At 42.7% G+C, this 11,565-nt stretch overlaps 1 protein-coding gene across 5 annotated transcripts in view; it reads left to right on the forward strand.

Moving 5' to 3' along the window:
- Positions 1 to 4,463, forward strand: part of galnt1 (UDP-N-acetyl-alpha-D-galactosamine:polypeptide N-acetylgalactosaminyltransferase 1) — a 55,889-nt gene extending 51,426 nt beyond the window's left edge. For all 5 annotated transcript variants that reach the window (XM_026183850.1, XM_026183851.1, XM_026183849.1 and 2 more), the window contains 2 exons: positions 2,120 to 2,257; positions 2,367 to 4,463. In XM_026183850.1, the coding sequence (XP_026039635.1) occupies positions 2,120 to 2,257; positions 2,367 to 2,378 (150 nt within the window). In that variant the 3' untranslated portion in view covers positions 2,379 to 4,463. The remainder of the gene's footprint in view (positions 1 to 2,119; positions 2,258 to 2,366) is intronic.
- The last annotated feature ends 7,102 nt before the right edge of the window (positions 4,464 to 11,565 follow it).

The following is an 11,565-nucleotide window of genomic DNA, read 5'->3' on the forward strand; positions in this document are numbered from 1 at the left end:
TCACCTGTGCCTGCGTCCTGCCTCTTCACAACATGTAGTCTCACAGAGCCTATTTAAATTGCAAAGACAATTTAGTCCATTAAGATAAGATAAGATAAGATAAGATAAGATAAGATAAGATAACTCTTTATTGTCATTGCACAGTCATACATAGTACAGTAGTACAATGAAATTGGAAAAACTGTCCTACGTCGGCACTACATATAACACAACACGACACGATATGACACATCACAACGTAACAAACAACACAACACAGTATATTAACTTAGTATAAAAAAGAAGAATAAGTGTATGTGTATTGCACACTGTTATTATTGCACATTAATTATTATTGCACCTTGTTATAAATATAAATATTATTGTTATCGTTTTAAACATTGTTACCTCCCCCTAAAAAGTCCAGGGAGGTATCCAGTCAGGTCAGCTATTTACATTGATCAGGGCTATTGCCCTGTTGTAAAAGCTGTCCTTGAGTCTATTTGTTCGGGACCTCAGCAGCCTGAACCTCCTGCCAGACGGCAGCAGCTTAAACACCCCGTGTCCTGGGTGTGTGCAGTCCCGTAGGATGCTGCGTGCCCTCTTGAGACAGCGAGTGCTGTACAGGTCCTTCAGGGAGGGAAGAGGATGTCCAATGATTTTTTGGGCCATGTTGATGACCCTCTGGAGTGCCTTTCTGTGTGCTGTGGTGCAGCTGGAGAACCACACACCGATGCAATATGTCAGCACACTTTCAATGGAGCAGCGGTAGAAGACGGTCAGCAGCTCCTTCTTCAGGTCCATTTTTCTGAGGATTCTCAGAAAGTGGAGACGCTGTTGGGCCTTCTTTAAGACCGCAGAGGTGTTAGAGCTCCATTGGAGGTCTGTGTCTATGTGCACACCCAGAAACTTGAAACTGGAGACCCTTTCCACGCACTCCCCGTTGATGCTGACAGGCTGCAGCTCGGACTTCCTCCTTCTGAAGTCAACTACCAGTTCTTTTGTTTTGGTGGTATTGAGGTCCAGGTTGTTGTCTGCACACCAATCTGACAGCCTCTGAACTTCAGCTCTGTATGCAGTCTCATCTCCCCCTGAGATGAGCCCCACCACAGTGGTATCATCTGCAAACTTGATGACTGTGTTGTCTGGGTGGGAACTAACACAGTCATGTGTGTACAGAGTGTACAGTAGGGGACTCAGTACACAGCCTTGTGGAGAGCCGGTGTTGAGGCTGAGGGCTGAGGAAAGATGAGGCCCCACTCTAACTCTCTGTACATGGTCTGAGAGGAAGTCTCTGATCCAGCGGCAGGTGGTGGAAGGAAGTCCAATTTCCAGCAGTTTATCTATTAGTCTGTCCGGGAGTATCGTATTGAAAGCAGAGCTAAAGTCAACAAAGAGCAGCCTGGCGTAACGGCCCTGCACTTCCAGGTGAGAGATGGTGGTGTGGAGCGTTGTAGCAATGGCATCTTCAGTTGATCTGTTAGCTCTGTATGCAAACTGGAGCGGGTCGAGTGTGGGTGGCAGGCAGGACATGATGTGACGTCGGACCAGTTTCTCAAAGCACTTCATTATAACAGGTGTTAGAGCAACTGGTCGGTAGTCGTTGAGGCTGCTAATGTTAGTACGCTTTGGCAGTGGCATTACCAAGGAGCCGCAATAGAAAATGCTCTGAAAGTTATAAAAGCTCATTCTGATTCTTTCAGAATGAGCTTTTTCCAAAGCTGGAAAATGCAATATAAACAAACAAATAGTCACATTGTTAAAAATACAAATTAATGTTCATGTAAATTCACATAAACACGCTGCTTTGCAGCAGTTTACAGTTAACTGTGAGCAAATCTATCAAAATGGATTTTAAATTAAAATATAAATAATGAATCTTTTCTAATCCCAGTGCACGTAATTCAACCTAGCATCATTTCTTGCCACAGTTTGGAGATATATCATCGTTGACTCGTTACCCAACCCAACCACAGCATTTACACCACAGAGAGCTAAAACTGAGCCTCATAGACTCGCACAGCAGAATTTGATATTCAAAGTTTAACAAAGTCCATGTGCTGTTTTAACCAAAAAGACATTTACATGTTCCTTTAAATGAACCTTTCTAAAGAGTGATTTGTGTTTTTGTGCTGTGCAGAAGCTGACCCTGATCCACGTCAACAGTAACCAGTGTCTGGACAAGGCCAGCGAGGAGGACAGCCAGGTGCCCAGCGTCAGAGACTGCACGCACACACGCTCCCAACAGTGGCTGCTCCGCAATGTCACACTACCAGAGGTCTTCTGACCACACTCCTCACACTTCCAAATGCGCACATTCACACACACAGCGGCCCAGAATAAGAAATAAAGGCGAACGGATGTGATTTTTTTTTTTTTTTTTCCAGCACCAGGAATGAAAAAGACTTCCCTACACTGGGATTTGGGAAGGAAGGAGGACAGATTGGACGGTACTACCTCTGCCGGACGTCAGAGGGAGGAGTGCGTACAAGCCTCCTTAAAGCGAGAAGAGAGAAAAGCCTCCCTCTGAGAGAGACGATGGCTGTTGTTTTACATTCATTTTGTTTTGGGGGTTTTTTTAAAGAAAAAAGAGATTTTAACCGCGGAGAGTTGACTCGCTCACATGCGCGAATACGAGGAACTAACTGGTGGAGTCATCACAGCTTCCCCCGGACAAAGCAGTCCACCGCTCAACTCATCACTTAACGTTTACTGACTGCCTCTTACGAGAGTGTGTGCACTTATTTGTGTGTGTGTGTGTGTGTGTGTGTGTGTGTGTGTGTGTGTGTGCGTGTACTGAGATGAATGTATGCTTTGAGAAGGGGACTGAATTCCTTGTTGATTTTCTTTCTTTTTTCATGTTTGTTTTATTTAATTTTTTATGGATTTTGAAAATGTACTCCTGTGAAGAAGGTTGTGCACGTGTGCATGTGTGAGAAGCTGTGATGTGTGTGTGTGTGTGTGTGTGTGTGTGTGTGCGTGTGTGTGTTTGTGTGTGCGTGTGCGTCAGAGCCAGTCCTATGGTCTTGCAGCAGTGTGTGTCTCCCTCTGGTGTTACAGTTTAGCATTTCATCTTACAGGCTGACGCCTCCGTGCAGAGGGACGACGCATACACACAAAAAAACAAACAAAACAAGAAAGCGATCACGAGGACCCGACGTCTGCCGTCAGCAGAAATCTAGAGATAGAGAATTATGATGTTTGTGATATCTTAAGATTTCTATGTCCAGTTTTTACATGGCTTGTCTGTTTCTACTGTTTCAGTAACCCTAGTTTGTCTGTACGTCTCTGTTGTCTTTAAAGATATTTAACATAGAGCTAACACACACACACACACACACACACACACACTCAGAGGATACATGAGTCTGTTACTGATGTTCACTGCCTATTGTAGTGTTCAACCACGTGGATCTCCCCAGTAAGGCACTACATTGCCACACATAAACACACAGACAGACACACATGCTGTATACATATAGGAAAAAGGCTGCCTAAGCCTGATACTTCAGTCCATTTTTGTCATATCGTCTTCTCAATGACCTCTTAAAGAAAAACAAAAACACTCCAAGGGCTTCTTTCCTCCAGCGGAGTGTGTGGATGTTTGCATTTGTGTGGGTGTGAGCGTGTGTTTCTTCAGTACTAATCCCAGCCCATTAGCTCCCTGTTTACTAGAACAAACGGCACTCCGATTCCTCGCTATTGGACAAGCAAGCACCCGTAGCGTAGACTGGCAGCAGATTAGCATACCCCTGCTTCCTCCGCCGTACTAAAGGAGCAAAACGCTGTTATTTTTTACACAGAGCCGGGTTCCCTGCACTCCCCCTGCGGACATATCTACAGCAGGAACGTGGCACCGCTATGAGAATTAATCAGGGACAGAATAAAAGCTGTAGAGAGCCAAAAGGAGGGAAAGGGTTGAACTGTGTGATTACAGAGAGCACAGCAGATGACATATCTTAATCCATTACTACATTTCTCTCACTTGGCAAGCGCACCTGCAGCATTTCACTATTCATATCTCAGTCAGAGGTAGACAGCGTGTCTTTTTCATTTCCACTATCACGCCTTCTTTATTCTTATTCTTTGTTTTTTTGTTGTTGTTTTTTTTAATCGCTTCTGCCGCTGCGAGTCAGGGCACCAGAGGTGATTTCAAAAAAGGATTTTTAAACATTTCAGCTTCCTCCAATGGAGGAAGGGTTTACACAAAGGACACGACATCAGTTCATCTTCGCCATGGACATGGCAGTGAGTGGAGGCCATCAACAGGTTGTTTTTTTGGGGGTTTTTTTTCATGTCTGATCGAGTGACTGTGGTGAAGACGTGAGAGTTTTTTTGATTGTAGGACAGACGGGGGAGCGTATCGATTGTTCTAAATTCGGGCGTCGGGTTAAGGGGTGGGTTTGAAATGAACTGACATGTCCAGGCTTCCACACTGAGCTGATCCAAATGTAGAAAATAAAAGTGAAAACGTTTACAGAAAACTTTGAGGTGCCTGGTGATTTCTGCCTCCTTCTGTCTCCACAGACGCACCACAAACCCTAACCCTTAATTACGTAGCCCAACCAATACTGAACTTTTACAATGATGTTTATAACCGAGAGTTTAAAAACATCTAGCACTTAATTAAAAAGTAAGTGTGCAGACGCTCAGTAATGTCATAATTACATATACAAAAATGGAGGTTCGTTGTCTGTGTCTTGAAATTTGTGTCTACGGTTGGTCTCCCCTGCCAAAACACATTTTTATTTACTTTAATATATTTCTTTTTTACTTTATAAAAAAGTGGCTTTTTTTAATTGCTTTGAATTGTGTATTGCAGTTTATTCTTATGATGCTTTTCCTGATCACTGGAATATTCCATTGCTCGCCATGTGCACCGTACAAATAACTCACTTGTGTGAAAAGGCAGGTAATAACTTGTGGGATCTTAAGCGCCAGCTGCTTTTTAAATTCCCCACGTTCCCCAAACTAAAATGGCACAGGAGTTCAAACTTTGGACACATTGCACAGTACTGTATTTTGCACAAACTGCTGTCCACAACGATGAGTTCACTGTACTTCTTACTGTTAAACTGAGGAAATCTCGGGTCCTGGTAGTCATGTGCTCTGGAAAAGTTAATGATCCAGAGTTCCTGGATCCAAATCTGCTCTGATGTCCGTGAGAGTCATGGATGTGGAAACGGCTAGGTCCACCTCACAAAGGCCCAGTGCCCTTATTCTGATGGGTAATAGCTAATTCACTGACACTAGGACCCACACAATATTACAGATAGCGGAGAGTGGTTTTAGTGCAGCTGCCCAGTATAGATTAGCTCAAAAGCTCTAGAACAGGGACGTCAAACTCATTTGACATTGGGGAGCCACATGCAGCCACTTGACCACTAAAAGTCCTGTTTGTATCAACGTAAAGAGATATTTTAGTATTAGAAAGAAAAGCGCAATGGCAACAGTACGTCTCAGTTTCTCTGCATAACAAAGAAATGCTGCTGCAAACAAATGAAATCTCACTACGACTCTTTTGGGCTTAAATAAATAAATGTGTTTTTATTAATGACAGAAAATCTCCTACTTTTAAAATGACTACAGGTCTTATCCTACTATGGATTTAAACATTGAAAGTTTTTAAAACTGAACATTTTTAGTAATATAATAACAAAAGTTTTTGATTTCCTTCAAGAACACTTTTTTATAGTATCTGAAATATTTGCTGATTCTAGTTATTGCTATCATAGTTTTTATTACATATTGATTATGTTACATAAGAAATCCTGAATTAACAGTCTGTTGCCAAACCCCTTGAAGAACTGAGTGGTTAAAAGATGGAAGCGTATTCACAGACTCCACTGTTCACTGGGTCTGAGCTGAGATCGGCGCTGCTGAAGACACTGGTGGGTGTTGAAAAGATACATTTCTGCTCTGCTAGAAGTGCTGCAGGAGCGGTGAGTCTGGACCGAAACATCAAGATAAACCTGTGGGGAAGAGGCTGTCCTCGGTCCTGTTCATAAACACCGCACGGTAGTGTGAATGTAGCCGAGTCGGGCTGCAGAGTGTTTTGTGGAGAGTGGATTATTTAAATTCCTCCACTTGATCTGCTGAATTATTCATTTGTCAGGATTAGGCCCGCTGAGAGCCACCAGGAAGACATATTAGACAACAGCGCGTTGCATACTCATCTTTGATAAACGCGGCGATGGAATTTGTTTCCTGAAAGCATCTCTGTGGTAAATAAAGCACCGGGGCGAATTCATAATAGCGCAGCTTCTCTGTCTTCAAGAAGCAGAAAAAGACAATCAGCATCTCAAAGTTTTGTGGTTTTGACAAAAGTGAGATTATGAATCTCTCAGCTGGTCAGAGAAGCAGAGGCTCAGGAGCAAATCTCTCTGCTCACGTCAGGTCCAGCCTGAAAGGAGACGCCTGTGCTGTGGTTCTGAAGTGATTGTGCCGTTCAGGAGATTTCGAGCTCGCAGAGACTTTGCTCCAGTTTATGTGCAGCGTTGTGAGTTCATGGGAGCTACGGGAGGAGTCTTTGATCTGAAGAAGTGAAGCTGAATTGAAGCCCAGAGGGAAACCGAGAGAAAAAACAGAATATTGAAGTGCGCTTTGAGCAGCAGAGTGAATTTATTAACTTAGAAGTCTGCTCATCAAATGTGTTTGTTTAAGGCTTTTGTTGATTTTTATCTATGGAGTCGTTTTTTTCTGTTTTCTGTTTTGTTTTTTAACCAACACGCTACATTTTTGGATTTTAAATCCCATAATTATGCAGAGGGAGATGTTGCAGATGTTATTGAAGTGCTGACTTTCAGCTTTAATTCAAGGGGTTTAACAAAAGAAGAATTGCATTAACGGTTTGGGAATTACAGCTCTGTTTATACACAGTCCCTCATTTTTATAAGAAATGGGAAAATTACCATAATTATAAGAACTGCTTTTAGTCTTGGACTCACAGACATCACCGGGTGCTGTGTTACATCTCTGCCAGGCCTTTACTACAGTTTCTGCTTGTCTCTGGGTCTCTCTGTCTTCAGTTGTGTATTTAGTAAATGAAAAGCATGCTCTACTACAACTCTTCAGTTACGATTCATGCACACGCCATTACAATTCCTCCACCATGTTTGACAGATGATGTGTTATGGTCTAAGGATCTTGGACAAAAAAGTGTCTGGACTTCTTTAAGTTTCTTGAAGACACTTCTTAAAGAAGTCCTGATGCTTTTCTTTCCGAGCTCCTTGGACTACGATGACCCGGATGACTGAGAACCTTCACAGACATGATGTGTTATGCTTCACATCATGAGCTGTTTCTCTCCTGCATTCACACTGATGACACTGTCTCTTGATTGGAGACCCCCTCAAGAGTGCTGCTGACTCAGTTAGATGTTGTGAAGTTGCTTTTCTTAACCAGAATTCTGTTATTGTGCACTTCAGTTGTTGTCTGTGGTCTTCCAGACCTTTTGGAGTTTGTCGGTGCATTCATTCTTTGTAAGGATGCGCTAGATTGTTGTTTTGGCCTCGTTTAAAGTTTCTGACAGAATTAGTTTTTGTTTGTCAGCCTAATGATGGTCTCTTTTACTTGCACTCGACATGTATTTGGACCTGATATTGAGATTTCCAATGAAAAGACAGCAAAAAAAACCGCAAGTTTAACACTTAACCAAGTGTTTAACACTTAAACCAAGGTAAGAAAAAGAAAATCTGTTTTCTCAGTTTGGCCCAGGACTGAATGAATTCTGTTTGTTTTTTAACAGATAAACAGTGTAAACCCTGGAAGCCTGTGGTTTCAGTGAAGATCAGCAGTCTGGTGGGGGGGGATTATATCTGCTGTCATTTCAGATGTCACTCTGTGCCTTTTGCTACAGCACATCAAATGCTGTGCAGTCTGCGTGTGTTTAACACTGACACTTTAGAAACCACCTTTATCAAGTGGAATTAAATTACATATTTTCATTTTATGAAGAGCTTCTTTTCTTTCCAGTAACAAACAGGAAAAAACCAGTGTTACGATTTCACTATGATTTAAGAGCGTGACGACAGGGATTTAATCAGTGTGTTTAAATAGACCGACTGTTGGCTTCAGCAGCAGCCGGAAAAGTGTGGATTTGATATTTATTCTGTCCATCTGTCCTGAGCTTTGCTGACACATTGACAATCTGTAAAGCCTTCACAGAACAGATGACACGATCTGACTCAACTCACACAAACACAGAGGGAGGATTTCATGTCTGTTTATTCAGGAACTTTATTCTTTCAGCTTCTTGGCTACTTGATTTCCACGCAAATCCCCCCCATCTTACTTTTTAGACAGGTACTCATATGTTACCAGTAATTCACTGCTTGCGATTGACTCTTTCTCAAATGTGTCTCAGAACAAAAACAAGTTCAAAAAAAAGAAAAATTCCACATATTTTAACATGAATTTTCGAGACTAATATCAGACACTGTTTGCTCATTGATCTTTTTCTGCCCTCTCATTCAGCAATCACACAACCCTCCACACAAGCTGAGTTAATGTTTGCTTGAACTCCGTGATTTTTGCACACGCAGTAGGAACAAAAGCCAAAGCAAATATTTTCTTTAAAGAACAGATCTGACTTCATTTGAGGGCTTAAAAATTAAATGATTCATCACTTATATACACTGATACCATAAAAGCCTCCAAAATAAAACTGCTGATCTGCTGGGATTTTCCCACACATCTCTGGGGTTTACAGAGAATGGTCCAGAAAAGAGAAAATACCCAGTGAGCAGCAGTTTTCTGGGTGAAAATGCCTTGGCAATCAGAGCTGATAAGAAGGTAGCAAAAACTCAAATAACTACTTGATACAAGAAAGTTATGCAGAAGAGCATCTCTGAGCACATATGTTGAATCTTGAAGCAGATGGGCTACAGCAGCAGAAGACCAGACCAGATGCCACTACTGTCATCTAAGAACTGAGGCTACAATTCACACCCCACCACCAAACAGAAGATTAGAAAAGAGTTCCCTGATCTGATGCAACACTGGGATAGTAGGGTCTGAATCTGGTGTAAAAACATGACAGCATGGATCCATCCTGCCACATATCAGCAGTCCAGGCTGCTGCTGGTGTGATGGTGGTGGGGATATTTTCTGGGCACACTTTGAGCCAGCCGAGCTTAATTTAAACAGGCTACCCAACCATGTCCATCCCTTCATGACCACTGTGTGTGCATCTTCTGATGGCTGCTTCCGGCAGAAAACACACCAAAATCAATTCACCTCAAACTGGTTTCTTGACCATGACAGTGGGTTCACTGTGCTCAAAAGGCCTCCGCAGTCCACAGTGAGTCCCATCAATCTCAGAGGAATGTTTCCAACTGCTTTTTGAATCTGTGCCATGAAGAATAAAAGCAGTTCTCTATCATATCAAGAACAGAGTGGAGAGTCTCTCACTCAGAGAACCAAGGTTACAATGTAACAGTACGATCTGAAGGCAAAAGGAATCCCAACCCAGTACTACCAAGATGTACCCAATGAAGCCCCCGGTGAGAGTAAATACATATTATTAAGCTTTTAAAATGAGTGTGATAACCAGTGTTGGGTAAGTTACTTTAAATTAGCAACTGAGTTACATTACTAGTTACTTCTATCAAAAGTAATTCAGTTACTTCAAGTTACTTGTTACTTTCAAAGTAACTAGTTACTAGGGAAAGTAACTTTGGTTTTACTCTGAATTCTCTTGTTAATGTGTTTCTTCCATAACTTTGCCAGTCTTCTAGCTTGCTTACTTGCCACAAGTGCACTGCGCCACCTACCAATAGAAATGAAAAAATAATGTGCACATTTCCACGAGAGAAATCCCACGCCTGGACCGTCATTGTGGGCGACCGTGGCTCAGGGGGTTGGGAATCGCATCTGTAACCGGAAGGTCGCCGGTTCGATCCCTGGGCTCTCTGTCCTGGTCGTTGTGTCCCTGGGCAAGACACTTTACCCTACCGCCTACTGGTGTTGGTCAGAGGGGCCGATGGCGCGATATGGCAGCCTCGCTTCTGTCAGTCTGCCCCAGGGCAGCTGTGGCTACAACTGTAGCTGCCTCCACCAGTGTGTGAGAGTGAATGAATAGTGGTATTGTAAAGCGCTTTGGGTGCCTTGAAAAGCGCTATATAAATCCAATCCATTATTATTGACTGCTGCCATGATTCTAGCCTACGTCACAGCGTCATGTGCGCCTTTTACATCCAACACAAAAACTGCAGTCGAGGTGCTTTCGATTGTACTCAGAACTCGGAAATTCTGCCTTCCGAATAGGAAGATGTAGGCAACACCAGACTGCAGATGAGCTGCATACAGGGCTGGACTGGGACAAAAACTCGTCCCGGGCATTTTGACTGGAGACCGGCCCACCATTATAGGAAAAATCATAAAGCCTTTGAATGAAAACAAACACTGTTGTGACAGTGATGTACACTGTTCTGATGGTATATATATGCATCAATCTATCAATCGTTTGTTGTAAAACTCAGATAATTATTTTTTTAAAGCTAGATATTTTAAATGAGAATAAGAAAGAAAAGTACTTCTTTGTGTTGTCTCCCCGTTAATGCCCTACATGGACCCCCTGGCAAAACTTTGCTAGACCCGCCCCTGCACAGTTACCAGCTGTCAGCTACATAAAAAAATGATCCTGGGGTTATTTGTCTCTCAGAAACAGTTCATAACTTCCCTTCAACTCATTCATGTCACCTAAAAGGTAAACCTGTTTCTCCATCACCTGTTCAGCTCTGATGATTCAGTAAGGACATCTCCTGGTTTCATCTTCATGTTTCCCTCTCACCACATAACCAAACCGACATCATGACCAGCAGCTTTACAGCTGTGGCTCCAGCAAACATCAGCTGATACTAGAAATTAATATTAAATAAATTCTAACAACAGCTGATCAAGCTTAAACGTGCTGCTGTTGTTTAACACGACCTCCACTGGTTTATTCTTTCTGGCGCAAAGTGGGCGATAAACAAACAAGAGAGAAAAGCCGATCAGCTGATCATTGATCATTTTCATGATTGAAGTAGAAACAGGAGAGGGAGGGGAGAGAATGAGAGAAGAAGAGGCAGCTGTGCAGCAAAGACAGAATAAGTCCAGCTTTGTGTCTTTTTCATTGTAGCTGAAGTCCGGGACAAACTGCATTCTTTTTCACCTCAATACGAAACGCTTAATATTTTCTCTTAGGGGACGGTTGGCAACTCTAATAATTAACCTTATGAACAAAATAAAGTTCAACATCAGTAACATCATAGCACCCACCCAGCTGTATAGAAACTCAGTCAGGCTCGCTAGTACCCAGTATGAAAAAGTCAGCATAACGAAAATAAACTCCACCTAAACTTGGTTCATATCTGACCCAGATGGACTGCAGGTTATAACTTCTTACCTGAAGTTCAGTTCACACTTGGACCAGCGGCTGCCTCGGGTCTCTGCTCCTCCTGCCTCCCCTTCCCTCATCCACCTGCTGGCCTCCACCGCTTGCTGATGTTACTGAATCTGTGGAAGCTCCGCGACAGCCACCGCACGAAGTAACGAATAACGAGCCTATCTAAATCCCAGTAACGACTAACACGTTCCTGATTT

The sequence above is a fragment of the Astatotilapia calliptera genome, chromosome 11 (genome assembly GCF_900246225.1).
Source record: "Astatotilapia calliptera chromosome 11, fAstCal1.2, whole genome shotgun sequence".
Taxonomy (NCBI): Eukaryota; Metazoa; Chordata; class Actinopteri; order Cichliformes; family Cichlidae; genus Astatotilapia; species Astatotilapia calliptera.